The 26,832-nt window shown below is 36.7% G+C and overlaps 1 protein-coding gene across 1 annotated transcript; it reads left to right on the top strand.

The window, feature by feature from the left end:
- Positions 1–10,838: 10,838 nt before the first annotated feature.
- On the top strand, positions 10,839–26,146 carry RBM46 (RNA binding motif protein 46). The gene is made up of 4 exons (XM_032187124.1): positions 10,839–10,989; positions 14,076–14,543; positions 15,176–15,958; positions 26,114–26,146. Exons 1-4 carry the CDS (start codon positions 10,839–10,841, stop codon positions 26,137–26,139), a joined length of 1,428 nt encoding a protein of 475 aa, XP_032043015.1. The 3' UTR covers positions 26,140–26,146.
- The last annotated feature ends 686 nt before the right edge of the window (positions 26,147–26,832 follow it).

The raw sequence follows: 26,832 nt of genomic DNA, 5'->3' as shown, positions 1-26,832 counted from the left end.
CACCCAAACCAGTTATAGAAATTACTTTCCCTCAATAACTTTCTAGTTTGCATTTTCAGTTTAGGGAATGTATGTGTTAAAATCTCTCTCACAGACAGTACTCAATCCTGCAATTAAATATAAATCTATGTTGGCAACAACCATTTTTTTCTTATGGAAAAGACACTGAATTTGTGACGTTAGTTGTGAGCTCGCTATATCTGAGCAGGAAAGGAACGTGGGACAGGAGTGAGACATCTGCTTATACAAAAAAACACATTTGATCCTAACAAAAAAATAGGTTACCTAAAAGTTTAGATTTTTTTTTTTTTTAATCACTTTACTTGCAATGCATATTTAAAAATACCCCAGCAGGACACATTCTCAGCAATTCACCAGACCCACCACCAAGTACATAGTACTCCAAGCTTTTTTATTATAACAACACCATTCCGTTACATTTCTTCCAGCTAAAATCAACAGTGGCTTTGTTACTGGCTTCACATGGAACAAGACTAAATATGATATACTCCCTTCCATTCCCTGATCTCCCCAATATCTTGTGCCTGCGGCAACGTAATGATGGTGTTCAGAAATAAACATCCTGATCACTAAGGAACTTGCACTGAATTATGATTTGAAGAATCTTACAGGCCATAAACTGTGCAGCTTTATTTTTCATAGCTTTTCAAATCTATTCAGACAACTGCCTACAGCCAGTTCCTTCTGTGCTGCCACTTGCATTTCTACCTAGCTTTTTGCTAGTTTAGGTAATGCACCTTTCATCTGGCTTCCCAAGGTCTCTTCCTGTGAATACAACTACTCCCATTATTTTTTAGGAAACTTGGACTCTTGATTCAGAGCTGAGACAAGCATATCCTTTACAACCAGACACTGTTAGCAGCTTAATTACCTTTGAGGGCCCTGAGCTTATAGTGGAGGGCCAATTTTTTTTCAGCAATATGGGAACAAAGGAATGAACTTGGCAATATCCAAAGGTCGTTTAGCCCAATATCATTCTCTGCCAATGAGCAACAGTGAGTGCTTAGGGGCAGGGTATGGGTACAGGCAGAGTCTTGATGTAGTTTCAAAAATTTCCATAAGCAACAATTCATGATGTTCCTGTTTTGAAGCCTGCATTCATTACATCAAGTGCAATGCTCACCAGTGAATTTACCCTACCTGAACTTTTCTTATTCCTATTTTAACTTCTCTGTCTGGCCTCTAAATGGTTCAATGGCAACATTAGTTACGACTTATACAGAAAGGCACTTTATTTTAAAATGACTGTCTGATGATTAAATTAGCTGTTCTTCCCTTCTTTTACTACAGGGAACAATGAATATTCATTTTGCATGCCTTTTCTCCACTTAGCCTTAGAATTCTCAGATGTTCCTGGTATGGAACTCAGATTTAGTGCTTTCCACACATTCATGCTGGGATTCTTCTGAAAATGGTTCATTTGGCACCATTCTTCCGGTACAATGGCTGCTTTCAAAAATTTATTACACATTACACCTCTCAGTCCCACAGTATCATGCTGGAGTTTCTTTAGCCTTGAATATGTCCAGCCTTGCCAGTTTGTTACTTTAAGTTTACTAATTCCTCATAAAGCGGCTTCTTTTGATCCCTCAGTTTAGGACTAATGTGAGGATATATTTCCTGTAAAAAATAATTGTGAAAATTAATGGCTTTACTGTGGAAATCTCTTTTTTTTTTTTTTTTTTTTTTTTTTAATATTGCTGATACACACACACATACACATATATATATAAAGCTATGGCTAATCACGGAACCATAGAATGGTTTGGGTTGAAAGAGACCTTAAAGATTTCCCAGTTCCAACCCTGCCATGGGCACGGACACCTCCCACTCGATCAGGTTAGTCAGGGCCTAGTTCAACCTGTCCTTGAACACCTCCAAGAATGGGGCATTGACAGCTTCTCTGGGCAGCCTGTTCTAGTGCCTCACCACTCTCTGAGTGGACCTCTAATCTAAATCTCCCCTCTTTTAAACTATTCCCCCTTGTCCTATCACTGTCTGTCTGTCGCTCTCCATCTTTTTTATAAGCCCTCTTTAAGTATTGAAAGGCTGCAATAAAGTCACCCCAGAGCCTTCTCTTCAGGCTGAATATCCCCAGCTCTCTCAGCCTTTCTTCGTAAGAGAGGTATCTTTCCCCAAAGGCCCTTTCTTTATTATGTGTCAATTCTCTGACTCTGGCAAATGCCTGACTTATGGTTTATTTTTAATGAGGCTTTTCGTTATTAGCTTTTATGTTAGCAAGGTGGTCTGAAACTTTTTTACCCTTGTTCCCTGGGGTTTTTGATGTAACGAGCTTACTGCGCTCCCTGTTTGGGAGGGTTGCCCTGTCTGAAGGGCAGCCCTCACAGCAGGCCTTCGCCTCCTGTGGCATGGGAAGGAGGGTGGCTTCTCCCTGGTGCCCTGTGTGGGCAGGAGCATTGAAAATCCCCCATTCGTCAAGACCTCGACGTGGTGTGGACGATGTTGCACCATCTGCAACTGATGGGAGAAGGGAGTTGCAGGCCTTGCTCAAAATAAGAACAGCCGTGGCTGACAGTCCTTCTGTTAAGATCAGCTAATCCCACCTAGTGGCTTTCCAGGGAAGGTCTTGCAGTCGTTCTTTACCCATGTTCTCCCACAGGCCTGTCAGCAGAATGCTGTGCCAGACTTTTCAGCAAACTGGGATCACTTAACACTGGCATTGGCCCGTCACGCACCGCTACATCCATGCTTTTGGAGCTGGCAGAGCTGAGTAAGTATTGAAGCTTACTGAGGAGGCACAAAAGTGTTTGTGCTAAATTCCCGTTTCATTGGTGTAACACCTAACCAGAAATGGGGGAGGGACAGCTAAGCTGCAGAGTACTTTGATTTCTTCATAGGTGTCCACAGTGTGGTGGTTCCTGATTTAGTTTTTCATTGTAGTTTTGATTATGTCTCTTGGCCTCATAAGGAAAGCACAAGTTAGGTACAAAAAAGGCATTTAAAAATAATGTTGTTAGCCTTACTCAGTGAATACTACCACACACACACACACACACACACACAAAGATAAATGATGACTTTCTATGTGTGTCTAATATATGAAAGCGTATGAAAGAATCAACAAAAGAACCACAAAAAAGCAGGTTGCATTGTTTCAGACTTCCTTAATTATGTCTCTAAACATAGCACTATCTCCTTAAAGTCTCAGGAAAAATACAGAGAAAATTATAAGGAAGTATCATAAGTTGTTTAATTGTAATTGGCATTGACAGTCCTGAGTTTCCTGAGCTTCCTGACTTAAAAGCTAGTTAGCAGTTCACAGCAGCTGGATAATAAATTAAAAGGATGTGAGCTTGATAAATCAATGCCTTTCAGGATTGTGAGAATAAACTGGAATTCAAAGTCAAGTATGAATAGCCTAAGGAAACAGCGAACACTCCACTTTTTAAGCTACCATGAACATACTTTAAATATTTCATTCTAGGAAAAATAAAAACTGAACCTTGTTCTCCCCTGCTGCACTCAATATAATTTATTTCCAGAATGATTAAATATTCAATAGGTAAATCTTTAGTCTACCTTGTAAACCTTCAGTTAATATCTAGGTCAGATCAGATATGACCAAAGACTTTACAGTTTGATGCCTGTTTGGTTCCAATGCTGAAACCATGCTATAAAACTTCCACAGAAACTACCATAAATTAAAATATTTTCTGACAGGATTTGCAAAGAAACCAAAAACTGAGCAGTGACTGAGATGGAACCACCTCTGACCTTTCCAAGTCCTCCGGTGAGGACTGGGACACCAGTGGTATGACTAAAGGAAGCCTGCTCTGCAGCTCCTTGTGCTTCACATCAGTGTGGAAAGAAAATTCTGGTCTCGAGTTTTGTTACAAAAGTATTTCAAAAGTGCCAGAAAAGCCAAATTTCTTTAATTGCTGCTGTTGCAGACATGCAGGGGATATGCTGTCATTTCAGGTTATTGTCTGCCTAAAAAAACAGATGGAAAAGCATTGTGTAACTGTGTAGAATCAAAATACTGCAGTACTAAAGGAAAGGATTCTCCATCTTCTGCAGCTCTTCCCTCCTTCCCGTACTATCTTCCCTTCTATTTTCTGACATTTAGCTCTTCTTTCACCAACCCTCTGCAGTGTTACTTTTTTCAGCAATTCCAAGCTGCTCCTTCCCTTCTCTGGGTCAGCTGCATTCCCAGAGAACAGCCATTTCATTGATTAAAGGTAGGGTTTGTCGCACAGGGTTTTGAGAGCAAGATATAAAGGTGGAAGAAAGCAATAGCTCTGGAGGTCATGATGGAAAAAAATGAAGAGATTTTATACACCTCATTATAAACATTTTACTTCACTGTACTCAGCGATATTGGTTTAAAGTTGGTTTAGTTCAATTTACTTCAATAAAACTGTTGATATTCACGTTCATCTAGGTGAGCACAGAACATGCTTCAGAATTGATATTCTTTTCATATTCATTGCACATCTGCATGTTAAAAATCATATGTGTGTCTTGAAGTGGTTTACAAAGGAAAGAAAACAATTCTGTATGATGATTTCTCTACATTGTTGCCCCTTATGCTTCTTCCAGCAATATCAGATTTTATATTTAAAAAGGATTGCAACTCTTCAGAGGCAAAAAGCTGAACAAGAGCAAATGGTACTTTTCAAGAAAACAGACCCTTCGGGCACTGGGATGCCTTGTTAGGAGGATCCTACAAAACAGGCATTACAGCTACTTGATGAACTGGAACCTGAAAGAAAGTGGACCGACTGACTGAAATTAAGTCTTTCTGGACAGCTTGGTATAATTAGATTTACAATCATATTATGTCTAGGTTTTCTACAAAGACCTTTGTTTAAACTTCAAAGGATGTCTGCTTCCTTTTAAAGTATTTCCACTACCTACATATCAAACCTGTCAGAGTGCAGAAATACTACATACCCTCTTTTCCTGCTCCAGGCCATAGTAAAATTTACTCTGACCAAAAGAATTAAAAAAAAAAAAAAAGAAGAAAAAAAGGAAAAAAAAATCTTATGCTTCTATTAAAACATATTACAACTGCAGTGGCAGTCCACTCCAGGAATATATGCTGGGGCTTGCTAGCATTCCAATGAAACAGAAGTTAAAAAACATCAAGGACTTCTGTGTTACAGCTACCTAAAATAACTTAAAGGAAAAGAAAAGCAACCGTCTGATGCAGTGCTATAAAATAAAATGTGTAAGAAAAGGCCTCTTTCACGTTTTCAAATTTAGCCAAAGGAATAAATGTCATAATCTTGGCATCTCTGCCCTCATTCCTCATCCATCAGATTTGTGACAGTTTCAAAAAGACATTCATGAAGAAACTAACTCAGTGTCTCCTTTATATTAAGAGGAATTGAATAAAGCTTTAGGGCAAATAGCACATTATTTGCAATTTTAGGTAATTTTCTAACCAGAATTTATGCCAAATACTTATGACTCTTGTAAAATAACCCCCCAAAAGGCTTCTATTTATCAGGCTTAAATGTTTAACAGGTATGTGCTATGGTACCGATTAAATAAGGCGGTAAAAACTAAGTTCTCTGATAAATAACAAACGTTCTTCTGAGCCTGGTCCTCTTTCCCATCTTTTAGTAAATCTTCATTAAAAATAAGTGCATTAAAATATGTCATGTCTTTGGATAAGTGGTATTTATATATGGGGGTGGGGAGAAGAGAGAGTAATAACTGAAACTGTCTCTTTGCTGTGAAGAGTTATCACTCCTAGAAATGAGAATTAAAATGTTCATTGACCTTCTCCTTCCTTTACGAATCACCTTTACAAATGATGGCTACTGATAAATGAGCTGTGTCTTTTGAATGCACAATGCAATCCAGTACTATGTGAGACAAAGGGGAAGACACGAAAGCAAGGCAGAATTCACTGGTGGCAGTGCCTATCTGGAGGAGGAACAGAGAAGGCTTGTCCCCTGCAACTGTTCCAAGTTACTTGACACAATTACACGTTGTATAAAAGCATAAAATTAACTACATCAACTTTTTAAAATAAAAGATTGGCTGAGAAGGTTGCTTGTTGAGGACTCTTCTAGCTTTAATACAAGAAAAGCTATGTTTTTGAGAGCGTTATCTGGGTTCAATAAGTAGATTTGTTCTAGCCATGACATGTTTTCAGCTATGCCAAGTCTTTTTTTGAATACCTGAAGTTATCCGATAAGCTGTTTGATATAAATATAGTATTGTATTCCCTTGTAAATACTTCCTTACTGTTAGAAAAGACTCAAAAATATTAAGCTCAGACTTTATCACATTTGACAAGTCACAGCAGAATCCAAGACAAATACAGGTTAGAAACAGCTGTTCATAGTAAAACTTAATTATACTGAGCAATTTGGATTGTCAGAAAGAAACAGCTAACACCTGTGGGCAAGGCAGTAGTGAGAGCTCTAATACCCAATTAGCACACATGGAGCAAAAGAAGAAAAGGATCTTAATTTCTGTTATATAGGGAGGGGTCAGCAAGAAAACCAACTGAGTCTTTAGTTCCTACAGCTGACTTTGATGTTTAATAAGAAATAAAAACTAAGACTTTTTTTGCTATTTTGATTTTCTTTTCTTCATGTGATGCCATAAAGAGGAAGATCTGACAGCAAAGTTGTGTGTTTCCTTAAGATCTGCTGCTGTTGAATTACTGCAATGGGTTAAAATTCCTTGCTGAGCAGCTGCTCATCAGCAAACTGTAAGTTGTACCTCAGAAATGGTTGTGCACGGTCACCTGCCCAGTGAGATGTCAAATTTGTGAAATTCAAAGAAAATGCTGAAGAGGTTTTTCACTTAGAAGTCGTTGCTCATGTTCTTTCAATTCTTTCCACTAGCAATAACAAATGAAACACATGGGGTTTTCTGCCACAAAATGAGGAGTCTCCAAGGTAACAAGGGCACTGAGTTACAGATAAAACACACAAAACTTTGTTTATTGTAATATACCTCTAATTCATTCCTATTAGAGGTTTCACAGCTGAGTTAGATACAGTCAAAAAACCAGCAGGCACCTGAACAAAAAAGGTGGTGGCATTTAATCTTGAAGGCAGTAGCATTTTTGGCCATTCAGGACTTTTAAATGGTGTCATATCACTTGTAAAACACACAGTGAGTGTATCGTGCCATTATTGATAAAAAGATAAGCTTTTTCTTTTTAAAAAAGAAACTCAAATAGATAAATATTTAATATGCTCTATTAAAATACAATTTTATGATACTATATATTAAAAAGTAGACTGCTAGAAACTCTAGGACATATTTGTAATAAAGATGAATTTGCATGTCCTTAAGCTAAATTTCTTGGGATTCTCTGGTATATTCAAAACCAGTTTAGGCAAGGTGTGTAAGGAAGGAAGTTTCTGCTCCATGCTTCTTGTCAGTGAGAGTCTTTGGTTTGCTAGATACGGAAAATTGGCTACAACACTTGGATAGCAACAAATTGAAGAACTTCCATGCCAATTCCATACTTTTTATTGACAGCTGTGCACTTGATGCGTGCCCATCAAAGCTCTGTGCCTCCAGCACCTCTGAGGAGCTTTAATACGGGCTCTGAAGCAGTGCTAAAACCACAAGGCCTTCAGAGCCCAACTGCTTTGGGAAGGGCCTGTTTTTGTTATGGCACTAACAATTATGTTATTAGGCCTGGGTAAAAACTGAACTACAACAGCAGGAATTGAGAACAGATTTATTTCACTGAAGCATTACATTGGCCAACAGGAACCAGCACAACAGTAAGCACATGCTTACACCACAGCCTATCCTAAATGCCCAGACAGGCCTTCCAAGAACAGTTATGAGCCAAAAAAGACACAAAAAAGCTGCCTCTGAGCCCAACAAGGGCGCCTCCTGCCTAAAGGAAGGACGGAGGCCGGTCCGAGGGGCGGCAGCACCCCGTGCGCGACCCTCAGGAAGGGCCCTGGGGGGGCCGCCGCTCCTCCCTCATGGCGGCCCCACCTCGTGCTCTAACGCTCCCGTCAGCCCTAACGGCCCGCAACGGCCGCCATTTTAAAAGAGCTCGCGTGCCCCGCCCCGCTGCCCTCTGCCTCACTCTGACAGGCCAGCGCCTGCTGTCAATCACTCTCGCGCCCACCTCAGCCGGCTGCTGATTGGCTGAGCCGGGGCAGGGAGAGGGAAAGCCGTGGCGGCGGTGTCGGCTCTGCCTGGCAGCGGTGCTGTGAGGGGCGGACGGGCGGCGGTGCCGGCCTGAGGGAGTCCCGCTCGGGTAAATGGCGCCCTGAGGAGACGGGCGGGGTGTTTGTGGGCTGCTGGCCGCGTCCAAAGCTCAAGGTTTTGAAGTCAAGTTTTAGGGGATTTTAAGTTGTTTTTTTTTTTTTAAATTACTGTTTTGTGTTGGGCGTCGCGCGAATGTTATCTTTCCAGAATGGTTGCTTACATAGGTTCCTGTCCCAGAATGAATACCTGGTTGATAGAAAAGAAAAATGCATATATATGTATATATATATATGTGTATATATATATATATTTATATATAAATAGATCGATATTACTACCACAGATTTACATAAACTAGACCGTATGTAATTATGTACACAACTCACATTATTACTCAATACTGCTATAAATCTATAAGCTAAATTCTGTATAATTATATACACAAAACCTTTCTTTTTCTGGGATGGAAAAAAAGGAGTTGTGTTTATTCTATCAGTGTTCTAATTAAGGGACATGTATAGGCTCTTAAAGCGTCAGCTGTTGTGGAAAGACTGCACCAAAGAACAGGGCCATGACTCAAAAACAGGGCCGTGATTCAAAGCTTGGTTAAAGGGGCTAAGCTGTTAGGCAAAATAATGCAAACACAGAACAGTAATATCACAGTATAACATGCATTAAATGTAGCGGTGGAAGGGGCTTAATCATAAAACCAGTCTAGCCACAAGTATGGCATAAATCTTCTGAAAAACCTTTATAAATGTACACAGACTTGCTTTAGATTGAGGAACTGTTGTGGTTTTAATGGAATATCTAAGTGAAGAACAGTAAGACTTCTAACAACCATGGGGCTGGTTAATGTCTTTAGTATGGAGGCAAGAACTTGATCAGTGTGACAAACAATCATCTGAATACCCTTCTATGTGAAAGGGTGGGTGGGATAAGTTTTGTTACGTTACCTATTATGTATGGCTTTATTTTTAGTAATTCTTGTTTTTTGTAGCAGTAGGAAGTTACCTGGATGGCTGTTGTGTGAAAAATAAGCTGTGTAGATAATGGTGCTCATTTGGGTAATGAAGCTAGAAGTAAAAGTTCACTGAAGTTTAGTTTGTACAAAAAAAACAAGAGTAACAAGATGAAGAGGACAAGGTGACTTCTGCTTCAGACTGTAGAAAATGAATGCAATTATAGCTGCTTCGGGATCCTTCTTCCTTTTCAGCAGCATTGATCAATTTAATGCAGCAATGGAATTAATTCAAGTTTGGTGCAGCACTTGAGCTAATTTGTTTCTTGGGACCTTGAGTGATGGGAAGTCCAACGAAGAGACAGGCACATAAACGCTTACTCTTTGTGGTTTAGTTCCCTTTATTCTCTGCTTTCCATATACTTTCCTAGTGAAGATCTTAACTAGGTCCAATGAAGGAAACTTCATTGTTCAGCAGATAATTGTGGTTTGACAAGACGTTTTTTGTGAAATCAAGCCTGGTATTAGCTGTTTTTTATGGTGGGGGTGGAGTGGAGAATTCTTCAGGATGTTACTTAGTGAAGCTTCAATTTATTGAAGACAAAGCAAGATAAAAATATAAAGGGCATTAAAGAACAAACAGTTGTAGTTGATGTTTCTCATGGTGATTTTTTTTTTTTTGGCTGCATGTCTTTTGGAGAATGAGGGACATACCACGTGGACGGACCACGGACCAGGGATTGAAGTGTTGAAGAAGATTGGCTAAGTATAGTGGACCTTACGGCATAAAATCTTGGGAAAAGAAGAAAAAACAGGGCAAGGAGAGAAAGTCAGTGGAAAAAATCTGACTTTGAAGTCAGACTTTTGTGAGTAGTGTGACTAGTAAAGTTCTTAATTACTGTGTGGTTTTCTGGGTGTGATTAGTTTCCTGTGACCTAGATAACAGAAACTTAAAGCTGTTGTAGGATATCTTGGCACGCTGGGAAATAGCGGTCATGGCAGCAACAAGTCTTTTGATAAAAGCTTGATATTGATAAACCTTTTTCAGTTTTGATGTGAAAATGGATAAAGGCATGAAAATAAGGACCCTGGGGTGGAATTATCTCAGCTTCTTAGTTTTGACAGACAGTTCTGCCAAGTTTTATTATATATTGGTTTTAATTAAATTATTTCTGTTCCTGAATTCTTTGAATTCTCTACATTAATTAGGCATGGACTTAGTGCATTTCTGAAGTCTTTTTTTTGGACTCAAATCCAGTTCTAAAATCATTGGTACTTCCATAAAATAGAGTAATAAGAGAGAGGAATTTGTCCCTTTGAGTAGCGTTTAGGTCTCTATACAACTGTGATAACAAGCTTTATGAAAGAATTCATTATTGTAACTTGAAGGACAGCATACCTAGAAAATAGTCGTGATACCATTTGTATAAAAAAAACAAAAAACAGAATGTATAATTGCTGCTTCAAGTTGAAGATTATTACAGCTACGGAACAGTGTTTTGAAAACAAGTATGTAGATGATAGTAATTGCATGTAGGATTGCAGTCTTACGCTAAGTAAAGTCACATTAAATAGCCAAATGTAGCATGACTTGTGTTTTTCCGTGCTTTGGTAGTTTCTGTATACAGGCAACAGCTTAGACTTACCTGACCTGAAGTATCTGTGATATTCTGTTGAAGCTGTTGCAGATATGCATGAGGAAAATACAGCTGCAACGAATGGATGTGGCAAAACCAGAAGTAGTACTCAGAATGAGGCGGCCTTACTGGCCCTGATGGAGAAGACTGGATACAGCATGGTTCAAGAAAACGGGCAAAGAAAATTTGGTGGTCCTCCACCAGGTAAGCATTTCGTTTGAGATCACAAAGTTGAGGTTTTTGTTTAAGAATAGCAATACCCTTAGTTTTGAGTAGAACTCATGAAGAGTGTTTTTGTTTAAAGACCTTGCAAGGGCATGCAACTGGCATGATTATGGGGATGCGTGAAACTAATGTTTTGTGCTGGAAATGCTGAAAGCTTATGAAATAAATGGATAAAACTCGAATGATTTTTGTTGTTTTCATTTTGATTGAAGAAACTTAAATACAGAAGGAGGAATAGTTCATTAGGTGTCTTTCTTAATTACATTTTTTTCATTGTTCTTGTATTCAAGAGTTAGAACACATGGTTTTGTTTTCTTTTACCAAAACATCATTGTGGTTTTTATTCTCTTTTATTTGTTCTTGAGAATGTTTTAAGAAAAGAGGTGGTTTCTAAATCATGTAGTTTCAACTTCTTGGGTATTTACTTTCTCCTTCGTTGCTGCTGTGTTGAGCCTGATGACTTTTTTTTTTTTTTTTTTTTTTCCCAAAAATGCATTTTCAGAAAAGTATCTGGCTTTGATTTTGAGAGCCATGGAAGATGGGTTTGTCTACTCTACCCTTAGTTTGTTAAAATGGTTAACATCTTTCATGCTGAATTCAGGCTTTTTTTCTAGTCTGAAATAGTTTTTCTGAGTTTTCCTGATAAGATATTTAGTACCTGCCATTCTCTCTAACAATACTGTCAGTTACCTATATATAATAATTTTGCCATAAGTTGTGGCTGTAACTCTTCTTTTTGAGACAGATTATGCATTTACACAAGCAGAAAGATGGTAGATTCTTCGTGCTGCTGTTTTGGATCATTCTCCCTAGTGAGCTGTGATCCCATGGCTTTAAGTCATGTTTGTAAGCCTGAGCTCTACTGCTCATTCCTACATGGAGTTTAACAGACAGCTGTATCAAAATGATTGCTCTTTAGAAGCTTTTCCTGACTAAAATTACCTGCCCACTTCTATCAGCATTGGTAAAATAGAAGAAGAGAGCCAAATGAAATTCTTTTGAAAATGGCCCTGAATACAGAACTGCAGGGCTTTGCTGGCTGCTTTCTGAGAATTCAGCCTGTTTCTATGCTAATATATAAATATATTTTTTTCTCATAATGAAAACATTGTGTAATGTAAAATTACAATTTTAATTAGAATGTTACAGAATATTAGGTGTATTCCTTTGGTAAAAAGTATGTTTATTAATGGACTTTGTTAATCTTTCCTGAAATGAGATCTGTTGGACAAGATATTTTCCATAGATCTGTTCACTGACATTAATTATTTGTCTACTTCAGGTCTTCATGTATTTTCTTATTTGCTTAGGCTGGAAGTTGCCCTAAATAACTGTGAACGTTTTTCTAGGACAAGTGAGACTTGGATGTTTGAGATGGTTTCTGAGAAACTACAATTACTATTTGCAATTTTTTTGTGAATCTTGATTGTTTATGACATAGTTCATATAAGCTTATGTTGCTGTTGAAGGAGACATAGCTTCGTTTTTCTGTTACCATGCTGTTTGTTTGGCTGTCATATTATCCAGAGCAAGCAGTTGATCTGGCTCTAAATTAACCATAAAACCTGATTTATTAATTATTTTTAATTTTTCGTCACCTTCATTGTCAGTAGCAAGGTTCTTGTCACTTGAGGAAAGTATATCAGAAAAGTGTTTTTGAAAAAACAAAACAATTTTAATTACTTTGTTTGTTCCTCTGCTTAGATTGCTGCAAACATAATATTCTTATATGTGTAATTAGTGTACAGTTTATAAACTTAATCTGCAAGAAAGCAAAAATTTCCTAGTGGTTCTATTTAAAAAAAATAAAAATTAAATTCAGGAGTAAATTACTTGCCCTTTGGTGATACGTATGTGAGGGAAAAAATGTAAGTTAATTACAGAATAAATCATATTTAGGTGATCGTGAAATTCAAGCCAAAGTGAAACATTTAATTATTTTTCTTGTTGTAACTTGATAACTGTCATATTTTCCTTTGCTTCCTTATGCTTTGTCATTTCATACTCATACTTAGTTACCAATTTTTTTTTTCTAACAGTTTTGTACCCCTTGCTTTCTCTTCTGTAGAGAACCTTTCTTGTCAAAGCCTTCAAAAATATACTAGTTATGATTGAATGATTTGTCTGAGTTGAAACTCTTTTCTAATTTATTTGCCTAACTTAAAAAAATAAAAATGAGCCATTTTTTTTTTTTTAATACAGATTTTGGGAAAATAAATGACATCATTACGGACCATTACTCCGTATTTTTAAAAGCGTATACTCATTTTTTAGATTATCTGTTGAACATGTATGAATGTGGCATGTATGGCAGAGATACAGTCTTTATTATACATCAATGTGCTTGGCATAAGGACAAGATGCATGGATCTGTTCTGTGGATTTTACTTTTTTTTGCCCCTTAGCATCCAATTCCAGCATGTGAAAACTGATCCATTTTAGGAGGAAGAATATTCAGTGTTCTTGGGAACTGAAAAAAAGGATGGTTTCATATCCTACCATCCTTAGGGATTTCTTGTTTTAGTGGATGAATGGAGATGGTGAAACCAAGATGTTGGACCTTTTGAGTGGTATTGAGGGGGGACAAAAAGCTCTGGGGACTTCCGAAAACTTCTTAAAATGTGGGCAAGAAGTGTGATGAAATGTTTAAAATTGTAAAATGTTAAATGTAGAAAGTAAAACAAGTTCTTCCTCTAGCAATTGAGTTACCTCATATCAGTTGTACTAATAAGTAACACATAGTTTTAAGGGGCAAAAAATGATTGAAATGTAGACTCTGACAACAAGCTTGTCAGTGTTTTAAATAATGTTAGTTTCAGTGGCTTGTCATCCAACTTCAAGTGAAAGAAATTGAAAAAGAATTTAGAAAAACAGCAAAAAAAGGAAAGAAAGGACTATTGCCCTATGTGTACAGTTTGTATTTAAACATAAATACATAAGATGAGAACATACCACTTTTAAACAGAGACTGATAGTAAGTAAATAACTCCCAACCCCAGATTGTGTGTGGAGGTGTGCCTGTCTGGCATTTGTACTAAGGTTTCTGTTGGACAATTTATTTTAAGGTTGGGAAGGTCCTCCACCACCTCGTGGATGTGAAGTTTTTGTGGGTAAGATTCCTCGTGATATGTATGAAGATGAATTGGTTCCTATTTTCGAGAGAGCTGGGAAGATCTACGAGTTTAGGCTGATGATGGAATTCAGTGGTGAGAATCGAGGCTATGCTTTTGTAATGTACACTGCTAAAGAGGAAGCCCAGCTAGCCATCAAGATTCTTAACAACTACGAAATTCGTCCAGGGAAGTTTATTGGTGTCTGCGTCAGCTTGGACAACTGCAGACTATTTATTGGAGCTATTCCAAAAGAAAAGAAGAAACAAGAAATACTGAATGAAATGAAAAAAGTTACAGAAGGAGTGGTGGATGTCATCGTTTATCCAAATGCCACTGACAAAACTAAAAATCGTGGCTTTGCTTTCGTAGAATATGAGTCTCACAGAGCAGCTGCAATGGCTAGAAGGAGGCTAATCCCAGGTAAACCTCTTTTTAATTAAATCAAATTCTGGGGTAGCAGAATACGTAACTCTTTTTTTTTTGGGGGGGGGAGGTGAATAGTAATCTCTTTTCTCTTTGATTTATTGTACTTTGAGAGTTACAAAACTGTAGTAGTGCTTTTCAGCTAAAACAGTTTTTGTTTATGAATCATTTTTTAAAATAAGTGAAGTTTTAAGCAGTTCTGAGAACAAAAAAAAAAGCGTTTTATTAACACAAGTTACTGCAATTTACAAGATAGATATTGGCTTGGGCAAGCATCCAGTCTTCATTTGCATGTACTAGTCTCTGCACAGGTGTTCTTTCAAAGCTGAGCTCAAATTGTGTCCCTTGTTTTCATTGAGAGGTTTGAATGACGTTACTGATATTTCATATTTTAAAGACGGTTGGAAGCAGGTCTTTAATATTTTCGTAGAGAATCATTTGTTGTGATTATTTTCTTTAATTATTTCAGGTAGTAACATTTTACAAATTTTGCTTAAGTGGCAGACAACAGAACCGTCTGTTTCTGGTGGTGTGCATCATATTTATTTGCTTCTTAGAGAGGTAATCTATAAGAATGGCTTTGTTTTCCTTTGCGTCTTTCTTATTGATGTAATGCTTCTTTGCTGTAGGAACGTTCCAGCTCTGGGGTCATACTATTCAAGTAGATTGGGCAGACCCAGAGAAAGAAGTTGATGAAGAAACAATGCAGAGAGTCAAAGTGTTGTATGTAAGAAATTTAATGCTCTCTACTACGGAAGACACGATTAAAGCTGAATTCAACAAGTTCAAGCCAGGAGTGGTTGAACGTGTGAAGAAGCTGAGAGACTATGCTTTTGTTCATTTTTTCAACCGAGAGGATGCAGTTGCTGCCATGTCTGTAATGAATGGGAGGTGCATTGATGGAGCTAGTATTGAGGTAACACTGGCAAAGCCAATTAACAAAGAAAGTACTTGGAAGCAACATTTTAATGATCAGATAAGTCCCTGTTCTGAAAGTCTCTTAGGGTTTCCCAGCAAAGAGGATGGTCATCAAAAATCTGCATGGAAACAAGCAAACCTTTCAGTTCGTCTTAATGGGCAGCACAGTCCAAGCCCCCCTGAAGTTGAAAGGTGTACGTACCCATTTCTTCCAGGAACAAAGCTTACTCCAATTAGCATGTATTCCTTAAAATCTAGTCACTTCAGTTCTGCAGTAATGCACCTGGATTATTTTTGCTATAAAAATAACTGGGTACCACCAGAATACTACCTGTATTCAACCACGAGTCAGGATGGAAAAATACTTTTGGTGTACAAGGTACTTGTTCCTAGTATTGCATATGGTTCCCAGAGTTACTTCATGCCAGACAAACTCTGTACAACATTAGAAGATGCGAAGGAATTGGCAGCACAGTTGACACTTCTGCATCTAGGTAAGCATAAATGCTTTTAAATAGTTCTTAAGAAACAAAGCTAAAAAAGTTAACTTCAACATTGTTCTTTGTGTATAGTTTTGGAAAGCTCTTTTTGCATTGCTCTCTATAGACATTTTCAGCACTATAATGGTATCATTGGAGGGTTCTTGAAGTGAAACGTGCTTTTTAATTATTTTTTCTAAACCAAAAAAGGGAGAAAACTGAGATACAGTTATTCTTAATTCTTTCGAAGTTTAGCATCTTCATTTGTATTTATTTCTTAAAATTAGAATGTGGCTGCTAGAAAGTAGAAGTTCTAATATTATAAAAACCTATGATATCTGTTCTTCTTGTAACTGAGAAAGCAAATTATTGCATTTCTGACAGTCCATTATCCCTCCTTCTGTTTGAAGTCAAAATACGAAAATAATATAAAATGTAATGTTTGACATCTGGTTCCTGTCCAGTATTTTTCAATTCTGTAATACTGTGCTGTAGCATCCAAAACACAGAACTGATTTCTAGTGCCATGTCATTTCATTAGTAGTTGTAGCAGCCCTCAGCTGATAAAACATTCAAAATGAAATCAGAATTTCGGCCCTTTGGTAAATGGATTTGAAGGCTGTTACACAGACATACCATATGCTTTAAAAATATGTATTTCCAGATGAAACTTTGTGTAATTTATTCCATCTGCTCTTATCAGCAAATGTACTTTCTCTTCCCTTCCTTTTTCATCCTGGTGTATTTCAAGATGAGATAGGACTGACCTTTATAGGTTTGCAGGTATTATGAACCGTCACTTGACTTCTCTGATCTGCTCAGTAATATTCTTGTGTATCAGTACCATGCTTTCTTTCAGCATGCCTAGATCTGTAGGTGCTGTATTGTGAAATGAATTCTTGCTAGACTTTTGTGCAGCAACAGGAATATTTTTCTGTCATTAAAAAATATTTCTAGTTATTTCTAGAGCCAGAGGCTTCCTTTCTTTCCGTGAAGAATTATATTGGAGATGATAGGCTGTTCAGCTAACACAAACTAGTTCATTGTCCTATTCTATGTAAAAGACTTTTAGGTAGCTTTTATTACCATTTAAAAGAGGGGCAAAGCAAGAGTTGTTTGGGCCAAGGCATAGTTCGGGTTTTGGAGTGGCCATAGGCATGTTACCTACAAGCCTTATCTAATATCTAGGAATTTCAGGCAGTTTGTACTTCTGTTACTTTTATTTCAGTATATTAAAGAGACCACAGTGGTTTTTACACTTTCTAGTTTTAGGAAAAACGTGTTAGAATGTCAGCCTCCTGAGGCATGAGCTTGCAGGTTGAAAGGCACGAAATTCCTTACAGGCAGTGTCTGAGGCATCGGGCTTGGTGATGCTGGATTGTGCAGCTCTAGATAGCGGCATGGTAAGATTGCACAATGCAGCTAATAGTCATTTCTGATTAGCTGTGCATGCATCCAGCGCTCAGAAATGCATCCACATTGAATAATTGTTGTTTTTTTTTTTTTTTTTTAAAAAAAAGTAAAATTATGTATGGCTTACTGCTTTCTCTTCTCAAAGTATCTTCTGCTGTTGGTTATAATTTTTTGGTTTGATTCTTTTTTAGATACGAAGGGAGGATAAATGAGATTAGATAAAGAAGCGTTTATTATAATGGCTTCACTTAATAATTTTGGTCCAGTAACCCTAAATTTTTAGGGGAAAAAATGATAACCACAAGGTTAAGTGTGCTCCTGTGTTAGTGACACTTCATTTCCTAAGAAATGCTTCAAGACAGCATTCTCCATTCTGTGCTTTGTTTCCCTGCATATCTGGCCGTGCATATCTGCCCATTTTGTGGCTTAAAGCTACCATTATAAAAAGGTGTGCTTGAAATTGTTTTGGTGATTCTTTCTCAGAGGAGTATAAGAGAGAATTCTATAAGAGAGAATTTTAAACTGAGAATGCCTATCCACAGCTGATATCAAATCCAGAATGCAACAAGTTTAAAAAAAAAAAAAAAAAAAAAATGAAGTGTGTGTTGAGCTTTTTATCTTCAATTATAGTTGTAAGCTCTATAAGGGAAAATGTTTTAAAGTGAATTTAAACTATCAGTATTTTAAAGCTTTGTAACATTTCAGGGTTCTATGTGCACTGCAAGTGATATGAGTTTTTACCAGAATTCCCAAATCCCAGGTTTGGATTTTTAAAAGCCACCTAATGGCCTGGTACTGGTAATGCTGTGTTGTTATCTTTGAACTCTGAATGTTCTTTATTCTTCTGTTGTCTCTGTGCATCCTCTTTTCTGAGGATTTGGTTCAGCACAAAGCATTCACAGCCTTCTTTCAGAGCAAGTGTGGCTGAATTCTGAAAGACACACCTTTTTCATGTTGATTTAAAAACCTCTGTTTGGTGTTTCACATTGTTGTAATACCAAAACATAGCTTTAAGGACTGCAGAAATAGTGTTTTGTTTTTCTGTATTTCCCCCCATCTAATCTACAGAAGTTTTTATTCGAAGTTAATATACTCTGTTGAAACAAATACCTGTTGCTGGATGGGACAGAAGATCCCTCTTACTCAGTGAAGTGTCTGTCATATGGTCTGACATGTTGAATGATGCTGCATGGGTATGTGTGCTTGTACGTAGCAATGATTTTGAGAAAAGTCTCTGTGTACTTCATCTCGGAAGCAACTTGCTATAAATATAAGTATGCAAAGATGACCCAGAATAATTCCAGCTGGTAAGTAATTTTCTTACAGGAACATAAAGGTGTTGCCTGCTTAATTTTCTGTAATGTTTATAGTTTGTTTCTTTTAAAAGTCATGTAAGTAGATTAAGGTGAATGAGAAAGGGCTGCTCTGAGAGAATTTGAAAATAGAATACATGGAGAAAAGCTGTTGGAAACCAGAATGAAAAAGTCTTCTTAGTAATCTGTGCCATGCTGAAGTCCAGAGACTATCCAAACAGTGGGGCAAGAGTATGAGTTTTCCAGAAGGTATAAGAGGTAGCAGCAGAACATAATTTTTGCCTTATTTTAGGAAGAAAAAAGGAATTGTGACTGTAAAAGTTAAGAGAATATCTGTACTTATTTTGTTTGCTGTTTCAGTAGTTGTCTTTTTTTGTGTGTTTGAAAGGCAGAGTCAAGGTTTTGTCGTGTTTTTTTTTGTTTTGTTTTGTTTTGTTTTGTTTTTTTTTGTTTTTTTTTGCCCCATAATGACTTTCATTAAGGTTTGAAGGGTGCATTAAGTTGAAGACTGTCTTTCTGACCTTAATGCAAAAGGATTGAATTTCAGGTTCCTTGTGCTATCATTTGTGCTGAGCAGTCACAAACTTTGCAGCTATATATTTCGTTTGGTGTTGATAGGCAAACTGTTGGTAAAGGCAGGCTTCCCCTAATCATTTTTTCCTTACGCCTTGTTTTGGTTTACTTGGTACACTTCAAGATGTATTAAGTTTTGTTTTGTAACTCCTCATACATTGCTTCTTAAAGCAAAAATACATGATTTGACAAAGTTTCTTAATTCTTAAAGCCGAAGAAGACAGTCTTAGCTAGTCCTGTTTCTTGCAAAGGTAGACAAAATTTCAACAAGATGCATCTTGTTATTTCTTTTGTTGATAAGGAGATGAATTGGACTTACTTTGGATATATTTATTTTTTGTGCGTAGACTGGCACTGAGCTTTTTAAAGAAAGCTGTAGATGTTCTGCAGAGTAGATAGTGTTTTAATAGCTTACTGCAACTCTTTCCTTTTGAGGTGTGCAGCCCCACTCCCCAGGTGACATCTCTGAGGTTACATGGTGTCAGAAATAATGTCAACATCTTAACTCTGTACAGTAGCAGTAAGTACAAAAGCAAAACAGCAGCTTGTGGTTGGTCAACACCTCAAAGCTGGTATGGGGTAGGTATGCCATCCCTGGAAACCTGCTAGAATACAGGAGGAAAAAAAAAAAAAGGCATATACTACTGGTGTTGCTACGTAATGCAGAGTATCGAGGGGCAGCCAAAGTAAATCTGCACTTCTCAGTTTTCAGAAAACACTTTTCATGATGCTGCAGTGCTGCACATAGAGTACAGGTAATCTCCATGAGAAAAGAGGATTTATTGATATTTCTCTCTTACCATGTGTAAGTCTTGGGGTATGTAGAAGGACCTTGTAGATTCAGAAAGGTCTCTGTTCCTCTGAATTGGTGTATTATTGTTTGAGATCATCTGGTGATCTAAGATCACATTTTTACACAAACAGTTCTTTTTATGTAAACATTCACATTTTGATCAACTTAAGTTGAATGTCAAAACAATATATATATATATATATATATATATATATATATATATATATATATACACACACACACATATATTTTTATCAACCATGTTATGCACCCGGTAGAGTTTGGAGAATACTCAGTCTGTTTTTCATGAACATTTTGGGTGTACCTTGTATATAGTCAAGAGAAGAAAAAGGAGAACCGAAACCGCAGGAATAAGGGTTTTTAGAGAAAAAAAATATTGTAAAAATCATAAAATACTGATTATGTAACTTCAGTATTTTTCTGTTGGTCATTGCAAATAGTGTATTTTTATCTAAATGTTATGCTACAAGTAGAAAGTTATTTTTTAATGTTAGAGCGGGTTTTTTTTTATCAACACAATAAGCAAGATATATGAAATCAGGATATTCACATAGTAAGGACATCTTTACTAATCTCCTGTATCTAGTATAAAGCGCTCTATTATTAAAAACAGGTATTTCTGTATCAACAGTACTTGCTTGTTGCCATATACAGTAGTTCTGAATAGATAGCAGTACAACAACTTACCACTTGGTGTCACCTGAATATTTTGAAAATGGTTCTCAGATAAGACAGACACGATTTCAGTGAAAGACAAATAAGCTATATTTTAATGTTACTAGATAAGCCTGGAGTTTTTTAATTCCTTGTTCTGTTCGTGATTTATTTAAATATATGGAAACTATATATCTAGGTGTTCATTTTGGGGATATGGAGCCAGACTGCATGTTGAAGGTCCAGAAGAAGGTGACAGTTTACAGTTTGGGTTGGGAGGGGTAAGAGGGAAGGAACAGAACAGAAAGAAAACTCTACGCCCTGTAGAAGAAATGATTACTTTCTCTGTTATTTTGAACATTGTTTCAGTGTGGGCTTGTCTCTAGAAGTTGTATGACACCTTGGTGTTCGCAAGTTACGCTTTCCTGTCAAGTGTGGTGCCCATGTAGAAAAACATGGTTGGTAACGCTTCCAACTCCTGCCTTTTTGGACTCTGTCCTTCAGGCTAACTAGACATGAGGCAGCTCCAATTTTGAGACTATATAGCTGCATTAATTAATGCAGAAGCTGCTCCAAGACCAGCAGTGAAATAGTGCAGAGCCAAATTGAAACTAAAAAAAGTCTGTTGAGAGGCATTATTTATCTGTCAGGTACCTTGCATCATTAATACAGCTTTGTAGGTTCTGGAATCAATTTGGCTCATCCAGATGACTTTGAAGTACAGGTAAAGGAGAACCTGAAGTTGTGTAGATTTGAGTTGCAGGAGAATTTCTACCTCCCTTTCTTCAGTGAAGGTAATCATCTGAGGCCTGAAAAAGCAGAACATTCTTCTAAGAATGATTTCTGGCTTTACTTACTGCTGGTGGAACTCCACTGGTATAAGGAAATTTTGACTTGTTTGTTAGGTTACACATTAAACTGACTTTATTTTAATTGTGTTAATTTTTTTGTATAAGAAATGTATTTGGATATAATTGCTTGTTAAATTATACCCAAATAAATTCTTATATACTACATTTTCTTGTGAAATACTAGCTTCTGTTTGGTGAATGTAATTGCATAGATAAGCATTTATTTTAGAATGGACGTATCAAAATGGAGTCAACTGTAATAGTGCGTGCAGGCATAAATACAGCGTTAGGTAGCTGTGACCCCTATACTTAGTAAACATACAGGTGCTTTAATATCTAAGAGTTCTGAAAAGCTTTTCTGATGTAACTGTAGCACTGAGGTCCATTGTGTTTACTAGTGACTTCTCTGCTTGGTTAGTGACTGACTATCAATTTTCTATTTATTTATTAAAAAACAACAACAACCCAACACATCCAGTGTTTGGTTTCCTGCGTATGCTGTAGTCATGTTCCTGTCTGGAAGTGATGGAGATTCAGGAAGGTCCCTGCAGTTGTAGATCTTCCTCTCCCATCTTACTCATTTGCGTGATCTATTTTGGAGGCTGAGGATAGTCCCTTCAGTTTCTTTCTGTTATGAGTAAAAAGAGTAAAGCTTTCATAGTCTTGTACCAAATCCATGTTATAGCAGGACTCTGTTTTACATAGTCCCAAAATAGTGTTTTTGGTGGAAATTACATCACTGTGCACTAGTAAGTACTCTGTTAAAATCTTGTTAGTCTTAGAATGTTGTGATAGCCTCCTTAAAAATTAGTGTTGTTTTTACTGCTGTATTTTGGAGAGAGAGAACCTGAATTGTAATTCAGATGTTTGGCAAATTCTTGTTTACAAAAATGCAAGTCTATATTGTTATTTAGCTAAAGTTTTTTTGATTAAGATCAGCTCTCTCCTCTCCTTCTCCCCCAGCTGAAACTAAATGTAGATGGAAAAATACATGAACTATATATACTTGGTCCAAGTGAAGACCTTCTTCATTTATTTAAGCAAGTTAAAAAAATATAGTATTGCCTTTCTTGATAACAAAACATCAGATGTCTTGTAAAACACGAAGATAGACAAAACATCTAGAAACTAAAGTTTTATTTGTACTGTTTATCTGCAAAATAAATTACTATTTATGTTTTTCTTATAAATAGTTAACATTTAAAATGGAAAACTTCATATGTTCTACAAAAAATGAGAACTTAGCATAGTCAGTTGGAAGGAACCTACAAAGGTCGAGTCCAACTGCCTGACCACTTAGTGTAAGAAATAAAGTACTCAATTCAAAACTCTCTCTGTTAGGATTCTAAAGCATTTAGGAAAGAAACGGTATTTTTTGCTAATGTTCAATATTTTCTAGGTAGCCCATCTGATTTCAGGGGAACATTGTGCAGAATAAATTATTATTAGATTACCGGGGTAAGAAAACATGGTTCTTGACCGTAGTTAATATAGTCCCTCAACTTGAAACAACTCCTTTATATTTACCAGAGAACTCCTTTATTTTTTTAAGTTTTGATTTCCTTAAAGAGGTTTAAAAATAATAATAAAAAAATTCTCTTAATTTCCGGCAGAGCTCTGTACTGATGTGATGATTCATTCCTTCCCATGGCAGGGGGGTTGGAACTATATTATCTCTAAGGTCCCTTCCGACCTGAGCTGGTCTGTGATTCATTCTGTGATATTCCCTATATAGTAATGGGAAACAAAAAATGAGACTTAAGCAAACTGCTCTATTAAAAATGTACTGGACATCACGTTATTTCTCTCGTTAGAAGAGACAGAACTACAGTTTTGATGTCTTTATGGAACAAGACACAAATGTTTTGTGTCTTGTTTCCTTTTAGACTTTGTCCAAGCTGCTTCTCCTTAATCCTGTGTTGCAGGGTTTATGAAGGGCTGTTGCATGGCTACACAGCAGTTAGTTACTTTTTTTTCTTGATTAGACATTCCTAAAAATCAAATTTCTTCACAAATCTGGTGAGAGAACTATAAATCCTATACTGTCCTATAACAATTAAGTAAGCTTTGCTACTATCCATCTGGTTATTAACAATTTGGTTCATATAGTGTCAAGGTTTCTGTGTTACAAGATGTCTGTGCAGTGTATCATTCTTCCAGTGCTGATGCAAATGGTCTCCTGAATTTACAATTTAAAATTTCATTCAGGGAGACTCCATCAGCACATGGAGACCTATGTAGCACATTGGAAGATGGTAGAATCTCTTTCTAGTCCTTAAGATAATACTCTCTGCAGCAAGAGGCTGGGTCCTGGGAGGTTTCTCCCTGCTGAATCTGACTTGGGAGTTATGGGGAAGAAGTTTCATTAAAATTTCCTCAGTTTTAGGGATCTGCCAGGTTTTATAAGTGTATTCAACAATAAAATATCCTTTGTTCCCCTGCACCTGCTATTCCACGTGACATCGCACTGTGACACACTTTAAGAAGTTAATTTTCAGGTAGAAGAAAGCATTTAGAAGCACTAGAAAAGTAAAGATACTACTACATCTGTGAATCAAGGAAAAGCATTTTAGTGGCTTATTAGAGCATATAAGTAGCAGTTTAATTCCAGTTCACCATGTGGTATTGTTTACTGCATGCATTCTGAAGTGAGTGGATTGAGTTTCATATCTTACTTCAGATTCACTTGTTTAAGCTTTTTAACTATCGCATGCAGTAGCAATTCACAAATCAAGGATAAAACTTATGTAAACTAGTTCAAGAGTATACTCAGCATCTGGCTTTTTGAACAGTTGTATTGGTAGACTTCTGTCATGGATTTGGGACATTTAACTTAAACGTGTCACAGTTGATTTTTTTTCTTCTACTATTTCATTATAAGCATTTTCTTTACTTCGACATTGCCTTGGTTTGTGTTATAAAAATTACCTTTATTGCTGTTCGAACAATTAACAGCTGAGTACAAAAGGTAAGATGCTTAAAAAATACATACATGTAACTTACTGGCTTTATCAAATACAATCATAAGTGGTGGTTGGTATTTTTTGTTTGTGATTTTTATAATGTAGTATAGGATGTTCCTTTTACAGTATGAATTTAAATCTTAAATATTTATCAGATGGCTTACACAATTGTTCTTGTCACAATCCTGAAGCAACCATATGCTTTTTCTGTCCCTAAAAGCACCAGTGAGATAGTAGGAATGAGCAAACATCCCAAGATTACTTGCTGCAGTTTTCTGTCCATCAAAAACATTCTCAGCACTACTGTTTGGGCTGTTAGTTAGAGCAGTTGGGGGTGTGCATATAGCAAAATAACCTTGAGACCAGCAAGGCTCTTAGAAATACCTAGTCCGGTGTCTGTTTTCAAAAGAGACTGTAGCACTCCTGTTACAGACCTGCTGATGGATCAGCCAGTCTGATGTTCACTTGGATAGTACAGCACAGAAGTTAGGGTTTTAATTCCTACAATGACTTTAAACTGATCTCTGAATCACTTGCATTTCCAGATAAGGTTTAGATTTGTGTTAAGAACCAGAGTTGTTATTATACTGATGATAGGGGCTATTTCTCTGGGGAGCCAGTTCCATGTAAAAAAAAGTCTGTGTTCCTCCTCTCTTTTGAAGAAAATAAAAATAGCATTATTTTAAACTTTCTGCATGATACGCCACGATGGTAAATGTTCTCTTTTTTTGGTGTGTGTCTCTGTGGATGAATTTAATGTGTCAATGGCTGTCATTGCTGAGGCTTCGCCCATTTTAAGATGGGGATTACCATTTTCTCTGAGTGTTGTGAGATAGCTTTTTAAAAGCTTATAAGGGAGTTTGAAAATAAAGTTAAATCCATGCTTCATGTTAGCTTCATTGCTGGGAGCTTCTAATCTGAGTCATCCAGGATTTGTCCTAAAGATTGTTATTTTTCTGTCCCTGCTGCTCACAGACAGGGACCATAAGCTTGTAAATCTAGGCCTGTGTAGGAGAACTTGGAGAAAAACAAGTCAGAAAGATAGAACAAGGTTGGTCTATGTTTATGCATGAAATAATTTGACTGACATCAGTAGAGTCAGTAACTTCAAAATAAGAGTAAATTTAATGGGCTTTTCTAGTCAGTTGCTGATTATGCTGAAGACAGAGGTTTGTTTATGAAGTAGGGCTGGCAGAACATGGTACTCCATCGTTAATGCTCACTTTGACCTAAAGCATTAATATGAAAGACTGCTGCTATGATAGCGTTATATGTAAGAAATTGAGACAATTTATGCCTATTAGATCATTGTCCTATTTAAGTTTTCTTCACTAAAAATTTGTTCTCAGTGGAGGTAAAGTAGTATGGTTAAATATAATTTCATTAAGTATTTGAGTTAATATTAGGGGTGCAGAATAAAGGGAAGAATGCAGCATTGGGATAAGACACTGAATGCTTTCATTACACCATTATCCTAAATTCCTTATTTCATCTTTGAATAGGTAATGCAGTATGCTTGCTGAAATGAAAAGTTGTCTTCTCTTCTCTCCCCCAACTTTTTTCCCTTTTTTTATTCCTTTTTCCTGCAGCGAACTGTGCACCATACTCTGCTTGAATTGCCATGAAGAACAAGTTGAGCAGTTGAAAAGTTTGAAATTTGTTACACTGGATCTTGCCATCGAAGGAAAAAGAACACCACACTAATGCACAATTACTGGAAATTCAGATTACACATTTCTTGATGAATTATTTTTCAAAGTACATTTTTTTTAACTTTTGATTTTTGAAGATTAGTGCAATTGAATGTTAAATCGTTTTAGTTAAATTTGTTTTGAAGAGAGAACTTGTTTAAAAGATTTTTATTACCTGTAATAGTTTCTACAACAGTAGCTTATCTTTAGTGTTGAAATAATTCGGTGCAATTCCAGCGCTTGTATTGTGAGTTACATACAGAATATTTTTTTAGTTTCAGTTGTAAGTAATAAATCTGAAGTAAACACTTAAAAAAAACAACAACAAAAAAAAACAAAACAACCTGGCAACCCTGCCTTTTAATACATAAACATAATTCCCAGTATTCCAGTTGGAGCTCAAATATGAAATGCAAATGAGATACTCAAAAGACTTGTTTCTGTAACTTAATGCCAAATTTTATAGGAAGAACACATCCAAAAAAATTTTTGCTTCTGGAATAGCATTGTCAGTGATGGAGTGGTATTTTGAAGGGCCTTACGTCAACATGCTGTCAGGCTACGTAAGGTATATTGCTGTAGTCATAACACAGGTTCAACACTTCAGATAATTCTTA

This window comes from Aythya fuligula, chromosome 4 (assembly GCF_009819795.1).
Source record: "Aythya fuligula isolate bAytFul2 chromosome 4, bAytFul2.pri, whole genome shotgun sequence".
Classification (NCBI taxonomy): domain Eukaryota; kingdom Metazoa; phylum Chordata; class Aves; order Anseriformes; family Anatidae; genus Aythya; species Aythya fuligula.
The sequence above is the reverse complement of the archived record's forward strand: the minus strand, read 5'-3'. Positions and strand labels throughout refer to the sequence as shown.